The sequence below is a fragment of the Callithrix jacchus genome, chromosome 13 (genome assembly GCF_049354715.1).
Source record: "Callithrix jacchus isolate 240 chromosome 13, calJac240_pri, whole genome shotgun sequence".
NCBI classification, from domain to species: Eukaryota; Metazoa; Chordata; class Mammalia; order Primates; family Cebidae; genus Callithrix; species Callithrix jacchus.
Window position 1 is genome coordinate 97,537,250 of NC_133514.1, and position 15,994 is coordinate 97,553,243.

Genomic DNA, 15,994 nt, shown 5'->3' on the forward strand with positions numbered 1-15,994 from the left:
CTGGTGATGGAACGTCGCATGAGCTGGAACATATTTAGATGGAGACATGGTCAAGGATATCTTCACTCATAGGGTCAGTGGAAAATAAACATAAACCAACATTGGATGGCCTCTTTTTTTGGTACACCACTTGGTGGAAACTGGATTCTTTCCAGCTTTGTAGCTAGGTTCACACCTGTTGTTAGTGGGTCATTACATCTGTTTGTATAATGTCCCTCTTTCTGGGCTGCCTGACTGGGTGCCCAGTCCATGCTGGGTCACTGCCATTCTTCCCTGGGAATCAAGGCTTCCCAGGAGTTTGTTAAATCCCATCCCTGGCCAAACTCTGCTCTCCAATCTCCCATCTGCTTTGTGTGTGAGAGGCTCCGGGGTGCGACAGGAAAGGCGCTGAAGAGGGAGCGGAAGAAGCGCTAAGGGGGGCTGCCTACTAGCTGAGATGATGTCTTATTTTTGGGAGGGGATGCTCTGCAAGCCGGGAGGCTGAGCTCATTTGGGAGGACTGGAGCTGTGAGGCTGACTCTCAGCGACCGGAACGACCGCCCCCAGCGCCCTTAAGTCTTCCTCCTCACCTAGTCCGCTCCCGCAAACCCTGGGACCGGCCGAAGGAAACTGGCCGAGAGTAGCTGTGACGGAGGTTTGGAGGGCGTGGGGGGCAGCGACTAGAACGCAGCCCAGATCCGCTCCTCCCAGCCCCAGAAAGGAGGGAGAAACTGCACCTCCCAGCAGGGGTCGCGACCTAACGCCCCACAGCATCCTCTTGCCCGGGCCGGGGCCTCGCCTCCGCTCGCGCCCACTACTGCCGCGCATGCGCACCGCAGGCCGGCGCCATGTTGGGGCGGTTTGAAAGCGAGCGCGGGTGTAGAGCTGCGCTGTGACGGCAGAGGAAGCTACGATTGAGCCGAGCCTGAGGCGGGGAGGTGTCTCGCTTCGAGTAACAGGCCTGGGCTTGCGGCGGAGAGCTGTGGAAGTGTGCGTTTTTTCTTTCTTCTTTTTTTTTTTTTTAATTTTGGGGCGTTAGGGGTGAGTTAGGCCGGAAAGGAGGGTTTCTTTTCGAGGGGTGTCCCATACTGTGACAGCCGAGAAGAGGCGAAAGGGGGGTGGCGAGGAAAGAGAAGGAGACGTCTCCTGAGGGGGGTCGCGTGTGGAATCTCTGTGGAGGGAAGACACTGTAGGGGAAGTGCCCCTTGGGCGAGGGAGGGTCCCGGGACGCCGCGAAGGGGCCTGACACGGCTATCTGGGGACCTGAGGTGGCGACGGGTAGGGGCTTGCGCTCTGGGGCGGTCGCCTTCGATCTCTTCTCCATTCTGTCCATTGCGGCGGTCCATTGCCCTGGCTGCTGAATAAATGGTTTCGGAGTGAAGAACATCTCCTTGAAGACCTTGTCTGTGTCTGTGACTAACGGCTGGTGGAACTCTAAAGGGAGGGTGTCGCCTGGATGTGGCTGGAAAAGTTGGAACCCACTGCGCTCCGTAGGGGAAAGATGCGCAGTGCAGGGGGCGGGTGACCTTCACTGGCTGGGTCCGTGGGTTCCTGGCTTTCTGCTGCCGAATGAACAAACATTCCCTTTCCTAACTTAGCAGTCACAGAGCTATTTCGAAGAGTTGTTCTTAATTTCCTGTGCGATATTCCCATTGGCCATTTAACACTGAACGTTCTGTTTTTGAATCAAAGGTAGTTGAAATTTCTTGTCAAGTTTAACATTCTGTTCTGCGTGATGAATTTTCTTTTGGAGATTCGAACTGAAGCCTATACAGAGGAAATGGTAAGATAAATGGAATTTGCATGAGATATTTGGAGTTCAAACTAATCCTGTGGCTGAAGTGGGGGGAAGTGGGTGGGTACCATACCTTAATAGATACTCAAAAATATTTTCTAAATCATTGATGAAAGAATCCACAATAATGAAGATAAAAAATCTACAATACTGTACCTCCACCCACTTCTCCCCACTTCAGCCACAGTTCGGGTATGTTCAGTGATTGTTGGAAGCAGTTTGATGAGTGCATAGGGGTTTGTTGAACGATTCTACTTTTGCATTCTTTTTTTTGGGGAAAAAGTTTGAAAACTTTTCATAATAAAACTTACGTTGTACATTTCCTTTTTTTTTCCTTTCTTTTTTTTTTTTTTGAGATGGAGTTTCGCTCTTGTTACCCAGGCTGGAGTGCAATGGCGCGATCTCAGCTCACCGCAACCTCCGCCTCCTGGGTTCAGGCAATTCTCCTGCCTCGGCCTCCTGAGTAGCTGGGATTATAGGCACGTGCCACCGTGCCCAGCTAGTTTTTTGTATTTTTAGTAGAGACGGGGTTTCACCATGTAGACCAGGATGGTCTCGATCTCTTGACCTCGTGATCCACCTGCTTTGGCCTCCCAAAGGGCTGGGATTACAGGCGTGAGCCACCGCGCCCGGCCCACATTTTCTTTTTGTCCGTCCTTTGAGTTGAAATATCTAGTAAATGGTATCACCACTTAAGGAGACCAGTACAACAGCTTTCTCTTTTAAGGTTTTGTAAAATAAAATCAGTAGCCTGTTCTGCATTCAAGGAGAGAAAACCTTTGGTCAGGCTTGTCTGACCTGCCCGGACCCTCGTTGCTTGGACCCCAAGGCCCGATCGAATTAAATGAGACGAAGTAAGAGTTTAGGCTTTATTAGGGAATCTCCGGGCAAACTAGACTCGTGCACGGGGGGAGAGTCAGCAGTCTCGTGCCAGTTTTTTTGTCTTGCGGTTTTTATAGGGGTAGTGGAGCTGAGGGAGTGGGAGAGCCGAGGTGGCGGGTAGCGGTTGGTCAGTTTAAACTGCTGGGCGGGAAGTTGGGGGAGAGCTGAGGGGCGGGTGGTGATTGGTTGGGTGGTCGCTGGGCGGGAGGTAGCTGGAATTGCGCCAGTCGCCAGCGGTGAGCCGAGATTGCGCCATTGCGCTCCAGCCTGGCTAACAAGAGCAAAACTCCGTCTCAAAAAAAAAAAAAAAAAAAAAAGTTTTTATAACTTAAATATTTCTAAAATTAAAGCCAAAAATTAAACATTATAATATCATAGCATTAAGCCCTCAAAATTAATCCTTTTTTAGTATAGGAAATCCATTGATTTAATTTTAAAAAGAATGTCATATCATGGACTGAATTAATGCTGATTTATTCTGTTATTTCTTAGATTTTTCAAATATACATCCTATTACTGTACTGAGGTGGACAGGAATTCTCTCAATAATGGAAAAACTGTGAGAACAACATATTGAGTTGATTTTCACATTATTTATGCTTCCTTTAAAAGAGGTGAACTGAATCCATTTAACGTAATAATTGAAAATACAGAGGGTGGTACCAGAAACCAAGGTCAGGAAATGATTATTAACTATTTTAGGAAAAGTACATATTGCCAGCTCATTCCTGTATAAGACCTGCAGTTTATTTATAGATTTAAATATTGAAAATATACTAGTGTTTACAACATTGAAAGTGAATATTCTCCATTGTTGCATCTTGTTTTGAATACTTCATTTGATGGCTTTAAAAATTTTGTTGAACACTATTATCTGCAGCACATGCTGGTAGGCTTATGATTTGAAAACTATTATGTATAGGGGAATTTTAGGTATTGTGACGTCATAGAATACATCACCAGGAGAGAAAAGACTGTTCATAAGTGGTTTTTAGGCCTTTTTAAAAAGTAAGTACTCTTTCCTTGGTATTTTCCATGTATTTTCTCAGATAACTTTTGTATACATACTTCTAGGCACATAGTAGGTACTCAGAAAATGTTTTCTAAATCATTGATGAAGGAATTTACAATAATAAAGGCAACAAAAAATCTACAATTCCTAACAAGGAGTGTCTATTATAGATAATAGATTTTATTCTTTAAAGAAGATTATAAAGGTTGAAATATTTAGTAATTTTGTTTGTATATGGTCACTGTTTTTAATGACACCTTAACATTTTGTTTTTGTATTACAGTTATTTTTAAGGGAAATGAATAGAAATAATCCACTTTGAAGAAGCCATGGCAAAATCAAAGACAAAACATAGATTTTGTTCTTGGGAATCTTCAGTATCTTCGCTGCTGGCGAGCTGCAGCCTGAGTGGTAGTAATTCCTCTAATTCTGATGGCTCTTTTCAGTATAAAGATAAGCTCTACAGATCTGCTTCTCAAGCTCTACAGGCTTATATTGATGATTTTGATTTAAGCCAAATGTATCCTGGTGCAAGCACTGGAAAAATTAACATTGATGAGGGTTTTACTAATATGCCACAGTTCTGCAACTATAGTTACAAAACAAACAATGGTATGCTTTTGTTCTTTATGTTTTATTTATGTTCAGATGTTTTGAAGCATTTGAGAGATGTACTGTAGTATTGTACAGCTTGACATTATTTTTGTTATTTTGGAGTAAAAACTATTATAGTATTGGGATCTGGGTGTTTTTGTAAAATGATTATATAATTCTGTATGGAACAGTAATATTCACAAGATGTTAAGAGTTTGTCCATAATAAAACTTCCTTGAAGACAAGTTTGGAAAATGCATTTGTTAAAAGTCAGTTGCTACTTTACTGAACACTTACAGAATGATCCTAGAATGGAGGAAGTTTGTATTCCGCACTTAGAGGGATGTGGTGAATATATTCCGGAAAAAGGGAATCAGAACAGCTGTTCTCTCTGTGTAATCCATGCCACTGAAGGGTTTGTAGGTGATAGAGCAATTTAATTTTCCACCTAGTTTAATAGCATATTTTTTTCTATGCTCCAGTCAGTATTGAGTGACCAATGTTACTGTGATTGTATTAGTGTATCAGGTCTAGATGAAAAAAGTTGAAGAAACAATAAATTAGAGAACAGGAAAATTCAGGAGGTTGGAGAGAAACATGTAGAAATTAAGTAACACAGATTGAAAAATTATGTGAGAAAGAAAGCACATCCTATTTTATCAACCTATGCCTTTTATGCTTTTAAAGGTTTAGTGAGGATAAGGGAAAAGCAGCAAAATGACTCAAATTCTTAATTCTCATTTACTGTTGGATGTTGTAAAACATTTGTATATAATAAAGATAAACAGAACTGTTCTTTGTTTTTCAGCTTTTGAAAACCTTGATCGCAAAAAGCACTCAAACTTCATATCCTATAAAAGACAGACTACTAATGACATAGATTCTATGAGCCTAACAACTGATGATCTATTAAGACTCCCAGCAGATGGATCATTTTCTTTGACTTATGTTGGACCAAGTCACCGAACGAGGAAGAAAAACAAGAAATGCCATGGAAGACTGGGTTCATTGGACACTGAAAAGAATCCAAATTTTCAAGGACCCTCCACTCCTGTGGACAAAGATAACTTAGTTACTCCTGTTTTACGCACAAATACAAATGGAAAGCAATGTGGTAGGCTGAAAAACCCGAAACTTATCAATAGGACTAATAATTGCAAGAAATCGTCTTTCAAGGACAGTTCAGAACACAGACTTGAAAAGAATTATCCAAGATGGCTCACTAGCCAGAAATCTGACCTTAATGTTTCAGGGATAACTAGTATACCTGATTTCAAATACCCGGTTTGGCTCCACAATCAAGATCTGCTACCTGATGCAAATAGTCAAAGGGTTTATAAAATATTTAAAGATGATCAGTGTCCCCCTAGACATAGTCATCAGGCACAAGGAACTTCTCAGCTTGTTAATAAATTAGATTGTTTTGAATATTCTCTTGAACCCTCAAAGTTTTCAAATTCATTGAGTGATGATAAAGAATTAGTTAATGAATGCAAATGTGATTTTGAATATAGCCAGTGTCAATGTGAGAATCCGCTTCTCCCAGGACAATCCACACAACCGTTCAGTGGTAATACTTTGTTTATAGCTTATAGTTTTATTTTTTTAAACCAAAAGAAGTGCTGTAAAGTTGAAGTAATATCTGTGGCTTTTATGTTTTGTTTTCATATAATAGTTTTAGAATGCTTATAATCTTCATATACAGCATTTTGTAACTAGAAAATGTCTTTTCTCCCACTTTTTTCTTTGCTTGAAATGTCACATCTTAATTTGCTGTTATAGATGAATATACATTCCAGATTATCAGAATTTTGACTTGTTTGTGAGATTTTGTTATGCTTTGCATTAACTTTTTTCTTCAAGGACTAATAGTCATCTTTTAAAATTAGGTGACAAAATTGAATTGCTTATCTTGAAGGCCAAGAGAAATCTAGAGCAGTGTACTAAAGAATTACCAAAGTCTATGAAAAAGGATGACAGTCCTTGCTCATTAGATAAACTTGAAGCAGAAAGATCATGGGAAAATATTCCTGTTACTTTGTAAGTAAGTGACAATGGAAAAACTGTTTAGTTTTCCAAGTGAAAAATGTCATGAATATCTGATTTATATTTAAATGAATGGTAATAATACTGTAATTCCATAGAACATAGCTGTGTGTTACTTGCTTCAAATTGCATTTTTCATTTACTACCACAGGATGATGTAATGTTTCATAACCTTAGGTATGTTATATAACATCCGTCTTTGTTACATGTTCATTTTGTTTCATTATAAAGTATTGATAAGCATCTTTTTTTTTTTTTTTTTTTTTTGAGACGGAGTCTTGCTTTGTCACCAGGCTGGAGTGCAGTGGCACAATCTCGGCTCACTGCAACCTCCACCTCCTGGGTTCAGCAGATTCTTCCACCTCAGCCTCCCAAGTAGCTGGGACCACAGGCACGCGCCACCACAACTGGCTAATTTTTGTATTTTTAGTAGAAATGGGGTTTCATCATGGCCAGGATGGTCTCCATCTCTTGACCTCGTGATCTGTCTGCCTCGGCCTCCCAAAGTGCTGGGATTACAGGCATGAGCCACCATGCCCGACCAAGCATCTTAATATGAGGGATTAAAACCAGAACACATTACTTTTTAGAGTAGTATTATAAAATTTATGTTATTTTCTTCTAACTTTAAGTTTTTCCTCTCCATATAATGAGTTATAAATTTCATATTTACATTTTACTTTCCCTTTTAGTTGTTGTTTTCCTTAACTGATGACACATTTTTTTTTTTTTACCAGAAATGCATTATTGCTAACCCCATATCATGCCTTAGGCTCTGATAATTTATTATATTTAGTTGTCTAAACTTTCATTTTGTTATAGACAGAGTCTGTCAGTTCCTGGATTCATTTTTTATTCTCAGTTGATTGTCTCTTTTCAGAATGTAGAGATTGACTTTAATTCCAATTTAGAAGCCTACTTCTGTCACTTTCTTGCTGTATGGCTTTGTAAAATTTACTTGACTTCTCTAAACTTTAAAGATGGAGAAATAATGTCTGCTTCAGGGTTGTTGCGAAGATTAATTTCACCAGAAAATGAATATGAAGTTTCTGAACTAAGATGAGCACTCTCATAAATTTTAGTAGTGGTGATGATTATCTAGAATATTTTATTTTCTCCTTTTTGCTTCATTTCTCCAGTTGTTTCAACAACATATATATTTAAACTTGGGTTGATAACAAGTTGGCGTTATACTTTAACTTCTCTTATTTTGCTTGTTTCCTAGTTGCTTATTTTATCAGTTGTTCTGTGTATTAATAAAGTATCATAGCTGCAATACTTTTCTTTTAATTGGAACCAAAATGGGCAAGCAAGTAGTATCAGAGGTGCTTAAATTTTTTGAATGCAATTAATATATTTTAGAATTTGATAATGTAACTTCTAGTTTGTATAGTTGATATTATCAATAGATTGGCTCAGTACCTTATGTATAATAATTCACTTTTGGAAGACTGAATTTATATTGTGATGGGTATATTTGTAGATAAAACTAGTGATGAATTGCTGAGAAGGAATAGATCTCAGTTTAAGATTGACAAATTATTGTAAACCTGTCATCAAAAACAAAATTAAATAGAAGTACTCAAGGTAGTATTCTAAGTGGTAGAGCAAAACCACAACCAGATCATTGCTTTTTCTAAAAAACTTTTTATTATGGAAAAGCTAACATAAATTACAAAAGTTGAAAAATAGTATAATGAAAAAGTTGAAAAATAGTATAATGTGTATCTTCCACCCATCTTTAACAATCCGGTAAATGTTTTTTAATAACAGACAGTCGATATACAAAGTTTTGGTAAAGAGTGGGGGAAAGGAGTACCTGATAGTATGAAAGAGCTTGTAAATTAGAAATCAAATATGTCAATAAAGAAGCATACTTGTTAAATAAAAACATTAGCATTGTATAAATGTTAAAAAAGATTCTTAGATATCTGAGTTCTTGAGTTACACATTTTATAGTAATTATGAATAAGAGAGAAATAGATTGAATTCATTTTTGTGACTTAATAGAATTTGATTCTGAGGACATTCTTGTTTTTGCTAGAGATAACCTTTCCTCTACTGTCCCTTGAATATGAGGAAATAAATGGGTATTATCTATTAAATGTACTAGGTACATAGAAAATTAATTCAGTTAGTTTATGCAGTGTGTCTATGAGATAGATGGGATGACAATTGTTGAAACTAAAATTCAGATAAATTACCTAAGGTCATACAGTGAGTGGGACTAAGATTGCATGCAGGAATGTTAATTTCAGAATTATTTTCTCAGAATAATCTGTCCTTTATGTTAATACCAGTTATAAAGGCAAAGTCTGTTCTGTTGCCTTCAAGTAGGAGTTGTAACCATTCTAGTAAAAACTTTTATGAGTTTGTGAGGTTTTTGGTTATTATCTGGTAACAATGTTTAACTGGAAAAATGTACTGTTTATTTCAAACAAGGTGAGCTTTTGGAGCATAGTCTGTGGTTCAGGGCTTGTTTAGTTGAATACTAATATCTTCAGTTTCTTCATAGTGTTTTCTCAAAGCTTGAAGAGAGAAGCAGAGGGATAAGGGGTTGGATTCTGGTATCAGTTTAGGGAGAGGATGAGGGAATGACCATACAATATTAATATGAATCACATCCACGATGATTATTTCTTGGTACCTACTTGTACTTAAATGAGAATTCTTAAATTGTATACTGTTTACTTTTTAGAAATTGGGGACTTAATTGCTATCTTGCATCCTTTAATTCCTCTTTAGCAAATCTCCTGTTTCTGTTAACTCTGATGATGGTCCTCAACAAACTTCAAGGGCAGAGAGTACTAAAGGAGTTCTTGAAGACTTTCTAAATAATGATAATCAGGTGGGTGAAATGAAAAGTTTTAAAACTTATTAAAATATTTATGAATAATACATAGATATTCTTAAGTTACTTAGATAATTTAAAGCAAAAAAAGACTCAAATCGTTTCCTCAAATACACATCATTTCTCAGAATTATTGATCATATTATTTTTTATAATATTTTAAAATTTTAAATTAACACATAATAACCATACATGTCTATGGGATACATGGTGATGTGATAAACCATGAATATATAGGGATCAAATTACGGTAATTTGCATATCCATCATCTCAAATAGTTATTTCTTTGTGTTGGGAACATTTACAATCTTCTCTTTAAGGTATTTGGAAATAAATGATAATTTATTGTTGGTTATGGTCAGCTGATACTGCTTTAGAACACTAGGACTTATTTCTCCTATCTAGCTATAATTTTTTATATATAAAAATTTTTATATATAAAATAATTTTTATATAAATTTTAATATATAAAAATTTTTATATAATTTATTTTTAATATATAAAAATTAATATAATTACATAAAATTTTAATATATAAAAATTATAGCTAGATAGGAGAAATAAAGTTTATTTTTCTTTCATTTCTGAAGGGAAAGGATTGGAAAGAAAGGAAAAATGAAAGAAAAAAAATAACAGGAATTGGAAATAAATTTATTATTTTTAGAAGACATGATGGTGTATATGCAAAATCCAAAAGAATCTATGATAAACTAACAAATTTTATATATTAAAATTGTACATAATTTTAATATATAAAAAAATTATAGCTAGATAGGAGAGATAAGTTCTAGTGTTTAGAATGTTCTCTCTCCCTATTCTTTACCTCCCTCCTACCTTTCCCAGTCTCCAGGAACCGCTATTTTACTCTGTACTTCTATGAGATCAGCTAATAAGCTTTCCCATATAAGTGAGAACTATGATATTTATCTTTCTGCTCCTAGTTAGTTTCCTAACATAATGTCCTCCAGAGTTATACATTTTGTCACACATGACAGGATTTCTTTCTTTTTGAAGACTGAATAATATACTGTTGTATATATGTGTCACATTTTCTTTACCCTTCTATCTGTTGATGGATACTTATGTTGAGTCTATATTTTGACTATTGTGAATAATGCAGTAAACATGGATGTGCAGATATTTCTTTGACATATTGATTTCATTTCCTTTGGATATATACCCAGTAGTTGGATTGCTGGATCATATGGTAGTTGTATTTTATATTTAATTTTTTGTGGAAACTTCATACCGTTTTACTGTGTCTGGCTGTGCGTGGTGGCTCACACCTGTAATACCAACACTTTGGGTGGCCAGGGTTGGAGGATTGTTTGAGTTCAGGAGTTAAAAAAAAAAAAAGGTCCATAGTGAATAATACTAATTTATATTCAACAAGTGATTATTTCTTAAAGGTAAGTTGTAATATGAAATCTTAAACCATAATAACAACCTTTTTTGTCTCTTTCTACAGTTGTTGACTTAGTCTGATTGTCTCATATAAGTAAAGTCACTTCACCTTGCTTTTGGTTACCACTTACATGGAATATCTTTCTCCATCCATTCACTTTAAGTCTGTGTGTATCTTTAAAGGTGAATGGAGTTTCTTTGTAGGCAACATATAGTTGAACAATGTTATTTTTATCCATTCAGGAAGTTCATCTCAAATTTTAAGTAGGGAATTCCATTTGTTCACATTCAAGGTTAATATTGATAGGTGAGAATGTATTCCTGTCATTTTGTTTACTGTACTCTGGTCCTTTGTATGTTCTTTCTTCCCCTCATACTGTTTATCATTATGGTTTGGTAGTTTTGTGTAGCAGTGTTTGATTCTTTTCTTTTTCCTTTGTGTATCTGCTCTACCAGTAAGTTTTATATTTCCATGTGTTTTCATAATGGTTATTATCATCTTTTTGCTTCCGGATGTAGAATTCCCCTGAGAATATCTTGTAAGGCTGGTCTAGTAGTGGTGAATTCTGTTGGTTTTGGTTATGTAAGAAAGTTTATTTCTCTTTCATTTCTGAAGGAAAGCTTTGCTGGATATAGTATCTTGGCTTGTGATTTATTTTAATATTCACACAGGGTCCTGGAAACAGTCTCCCAAGAAACCAGGGATGACTATATATTGGGTTCTCCTCATGTTCTGTTTGGTTGAAATCATTTTTTTTTTGAATATATGAAATGTCATTAAGGTTCTAAGAGTTGGAGTTATACAGAGGTGTACCCAGAGACATTTACTAGGAGGTTTTACAATATTTTTTAAAACATTCATTAACATTGGCACAGTTTATATGTTTTCTAGTTTTCTATCTTCTTTTGATACTCACTACTTTGCGAGAAAAGTCACTCAGCTCAGACATAAATTCCAGAGGCAGCCTTTGTAACTATTATGGTTGGCCTAAGGCAGCCGAAGTTCTAAAATAAAATAGTGGCTGGATGCAGATTATTTGGAGATTATGCTTCAGATACTATCTCCAAGGGTGTAGGAGTATATCCCTAACTGGATCCTTTTACCCCTTTTTTTTTCTTTTAAAAATGTTTTTATTTTGTTATGGTAAATATACATATAACATAAAATTTAAAATTTACCATTTTAATCATTTTTAAGTGTATAGTTCTGTAGCATTAAGTACCTTCACTTTGTATGTAGCTATCACCATCGACTATCTTCCGAACTTTTTTATCTTCTCAAACTGAAACTTTGTACTTACTAAACTCTAACTCCCTATTTCCCCTCTCCTCAGCCCCTGACAAATAGCTTTTTACTTTCTGTCCCTATGGACTTGTTACTGTAGGAATCTTGTGGAAGAAGAATCGTTATATATGTATCTTGTTCCTATATATAGGAATCTTGTGGAAGAAGAATCGTTATATATGTATCTTGTGACTGGCTTATTCTGATTAGCATGTTATCTTTAAAGATCATCTATGTTGGCCGAGGCGGGTGGATCCCGAGCTCAAGAGATCGAGACCATCCTAGTCAACATGGTGAAACCCTGTCTCTACTAAAAATACAAAAACTTAGCTGGTCATGGTGGTGCGTGCCTGTAATCCCAGCTACTCAGGAGGCTGAGGCAGGAGAATTGTCTGAATCCAGGAAGCGGAGGTTGCGGTGAGCGGAGATCGAGCCATTGCACTCCACACTCCAGCCTGGGTAACGAGCGAAACTCGTCTCAAAAAAAAAAAAAAAATCTTATGTTATAGCATTTGTCAAAATTTCCTTTATTTTTTAGACTGAATAATTTTCCATTGTATGTACATACTACATTTTGTTTATTCATTCATCTGTTGTTGAACTCTTGGGTTGTGTACATCTTTTGGCTATTGTGAATAATTTTGCTGTAAATATGGGTATACAAGTATCTACCCGAGTCCCTGCTTTCACTTCTTTTGGATATATACCTAGAAGGGAAATTGCAGGATCATTCAGTAATTCTGTGTTTAATTTCTTGTGGAATTCCTGTCCTGTTTTACACAATGGCTATAGCATTTTACCTTTTCACTCCCTGTTTCTTATATCCTGTTCATATAACTATGGAAGTGTCTTTAAAATCTTTTTAGCCATACTGCTTAACTTGAGTATCTTATGCTAATCAACAACTTTCTACAGAATTGAAGTTTAAGTAGTACTTATGGTGCGCAGTCTATGCTGAAATATGTTAAATTACATCTGTAGAGGCCTATTTGCTACTTGGTAGATAGTTATTAGGGCACAGAAACTCATTTGAAAGATGTAAAATAATAGACTGGTAAGACTTTTAAAAAGAAATTTTAAATATCCCTCACTTATTATCTTAAAAGAATCCTGATCACCTTATTTGTCTTAAGTACTGTTGCATCCTTTGAACACAAATAAGGTCAGTGGTAATCAAGCTATGAGTGTTATTTAGGTAGAAGGAATGTATGCCCCATGAAGGGGTGAAAAGCTAGCATTGTGTACATGAAAACATATTTGAAAGTGTGCAGAGGATACTATATTTGAAATTCTAGTCCCTGACAAACTGGAAAGAACATGTTGGTTTATCTGTCCTCTGAAGACCTTTTCAGTTCTAAAAATTTGTGATTTTACATGTGCTAAATGAATTTGTCATAAATATAAATTTGTGCTATTTATTTTAAAAGAGCAATGAGTAGAAAGGATATGCCAAACTGTTAATCATGATTGTCTCTAAGTAACTTCACCTGGGGATGGGGAAATGGTGAATTACAATTTTGATTTTTAAAAATACTTTATTGACATATATTGTTTGGATTTTTACGTTAATTTTCTATTATGGGAAAATAATACAAAATAAAATTCTTCTTTCCCCGAGTTTGGATGGTTAACTTTATACTATCATCTGTTTTAACCTTAGAGCTGTACTCTTTCTGGAGGCAAACATCATGGTCCTGTTGAAGCCCTGAAACAAATGTTATTTAATCTTCAAGCAGTACAAGAAAGTTTTAATCAAAATAAGACCACAGAGCCAAAACAAGAGATTAAACAAGTAAGCACAAACATGATTTATGAATTGAGATTTGTAAACTTGTATAAAGATTTTTACATCTTTTTATAGACATAGTTTTATGTTATTAAGCATGCCATATAACATGTAAGTGGCAGTAGTCTTCTTTTTTTTAGGAAGTAATTTACTCACATTTAATTCTGTTTGATTTCTATAGGTGTTTGTCTCAAAACAGATTGTTCTATTTAACTTACGGTTATAAATCCAACATCTTAGTTATGATGATGTTACAACTATGGTATGAAAGGGTTGTAAGAGTTGTTTTTTAATGAGCTACAAAATTAATCTATATGACCCATCTTCTGGTAGTTATATTTGGGGAGGCCTAGAAAACTTTTCTTTTTTTTTTTTTGAAACAGAGTCTTGCTCTGTCGCCAGGTGCCAGTCTGGAGTGCAGTGGTGTGATCTTGGCTCACTGCAGCCTCTGCCTCCCGGATTCAAGCAATTTTCCTGCCTCAGCCTCCCGACTAGCTGGGACTACATGCACGCACCACCATGCCCCACTAATTTTTGTATTTTTAGTAGAGATGGGGTTTTACCATGTTGGTCAGGATGGTCTCGATCACTTGACCTTGTGATCCGCCTGCCTCGGCCTCCCAAAGTGCTGGGATTACAGACGTGAGCCACTGTGCCTGGCTGAAAACTTTTTCAATGTTAGATTTCTCCACACACCTTTGTCATTTGAAATTCAATTTTGTTACCATGTGTTTATTGGCTATTATAAATACAGTTATATCAAGTTTTATTTTAGGGCCTTTTTATTTTTTCAATTTGTGTATCTCCTGGGAATTTGAAAATCTCTTTCTGTTTGGACTGCCATTCCATATGATGAATTTTTTTCCCCACGAAAGTATAGTGTTTAAGAACAGAAGAGTTTCTGTCTTCCCAAATATGATTGTAAAATCTATCACTTACTAGCAAATGCAGTATTTGTGCAAATCATTTAACCTCTTTAGTTTCAGTTTCCTTTTTAAAAATTATTTATTTTTAATTGACAAATTATATATATATATATATTTGGTGTACAATATGATGTTTTGAAACATCATGGAATTGCTAGGGAAGCTAATTACCTCTCATACTTTTGTGGAAAACATGTAAAATCTACTCTGTTAGTAATTTTCAAGTATACAACATTTTATTAATTTTAGTCACCATGTTATACAATAGATCTCTTGAATTTAATCTTGCCTAACTGAAATGTTGTATTCATTGACAAACATCTCTGTAACTCCCTGTCCCCACACCCAGATTCTACATATAAGTGAGATTATTATTCAGTATCTGTATTTCTGTGCTGGGCTTATTTCACGTATCAATTTCCTTTTCTGTATAGTGAGCTTATGGAGAAGATAAATTGAGACAAACTGTATAAAGTACTTAGTATAGTGCTTGGTACGTGGTAAATGTTCAATAAATGACGGCTCTATTATTGTCATTGTTTTATGTTATTCAGTAGATTTATGAAATTTAGTTTTCATTGCAAATGAGATGATCAGCTTTTGAGAAGCTCCACAGCCTGTACATTTGAGGTGTATTTCTTAATTTCTGTCCTTACATTCTGATAATCATAACGTTAATATGTAGAGTTTAATCTATCCTTTCCCCTCTCATTTTAAACATCATTGAGATATAAGCCTGTTCAGTGAAGTCATAATTTTAAGCCAAGACTTGATTTTTAATGGACGTATATGTAGAAGTAGACTTTAGGGCAGTTGAGAAATGGCTGTTGTAGTGTTTTTACAATAAATGGAAAATAAAAATATTTAATGCTCTCTTGAAAATTATTTGCTAGAATTATTTGGAAATGTAGAAAATACTTTTTAATGTTTTAATCACATTTTAAATAGCATTTAGTTTCATAGTTATGTAATATTTTTAATATTTTGTTATATTTGGTGTTTTTAATTACAGGTTTCAGAAGATGATTTCTCTAAATTACAGTTGAAGGAAAGTATGATTCCTATTACTAGGTCACTTCAGAAGTAAGTATTTTTTGTTAATAAGGGTACAAATTCATCTTAGCCATTCCTTTGACTCAAATCAAAGTTACAGGGTAGAAGTAAGTAGTTTTAAGAGTAGCACTGCTAGGCATATTTAAGCCTCTTGGAGTATACTGTTTAATCACATTGAATAGCACTGTTTTCTTTTAAACTTGTGCTTTCTCCTATTCTAAATGTTCTAAGAACCTAATGAGATAGCCTTAGAGCCCTAAAATACAATGGATATGAATGACTCATTTTGAGTATTAATAGCAACAATTTATGATAGTATTTGTGTGAGTATCCTATAACAGTAACTTGTTATGAAATGTGTTTTCATATATTCTCTACAG

General features: G+C 35.7%; 2 protein-coding genes across 19 annotated transcripts in view; one reads left to right on the forward strand and one right to left on the reverse strand.

Moving 5' to 3' along the window:
• STARD6 (StAR related lipid transfer domain containing 6) overlaps window positions 1-842 on the reverse strand; it is a 79,083-nt gene extending 78,241 nt beyond the window's left edge. For 5 of the 7 annotated variants that reach the window (XR_013525916.1, XR_013525920.1, XR_013525919.1 and 2 more), the window contains exons 1-2: window positions 570-842; window positions 1-23 (exon numbers count right to left, since the gene is read on the reverse strand). The gene's annotated coding sequence lies outside the window, so the exon portion shown is untranslated. The other 2 variants (XM_078348197.1, XM_035271128.3) reach the window with 1 other exon arrangement.
• C13H18orf54 (chromosome 13 C18orf54 homolog) overlaps window positions 825-15,994 on the forward strand; it is a 20,593-nt gene continuing 5,423 nt past the window's right edge. For 9 of the 12 annotated variants that reach the window (XR_013525913.1, XR_013525909.1, XR_013525910.1 and 6 more), the window contains exons 1-8: window positions 825-969; window positions 1,672-1,762; window positions 3,952-4,280; window positions 5,071-5,832; window positions 6,152-6,302; window positions 9,054-9,156; window positions 13,510-13,641; window positions 15,574-15,644. Coding sequence is in view for 7 of the 12 variants with exons in the window: in XM_078348192.1 (XP_078204318.1) it covers window positions 3,998-4,280; window positions 5,071-5,832; window positions 6,152-6,302; window positions 9,054-9,156; window positions 13,510-13,641; window positions 15,574-15,644 (1,502 nt within the window). In the remaining 5 variants the exon portion in view is untranslated. Of the gene's footprint in view, window positions 970-1,671; window positions 1,763-3,148; window positions 3,665-3,951; window positions 4,281-5,070; window positions 5,833-6,151; window positions 6,303-9,053; window positions 9,157-13,509; window positions 13,642-15,573; window positions 15,987-15,994 lie in introns of those variants that run through there. The other 3 variants (XM_078348188.1, XM_054244228.2, XM_078348189.1) reach the window with 3 other exon arrangements.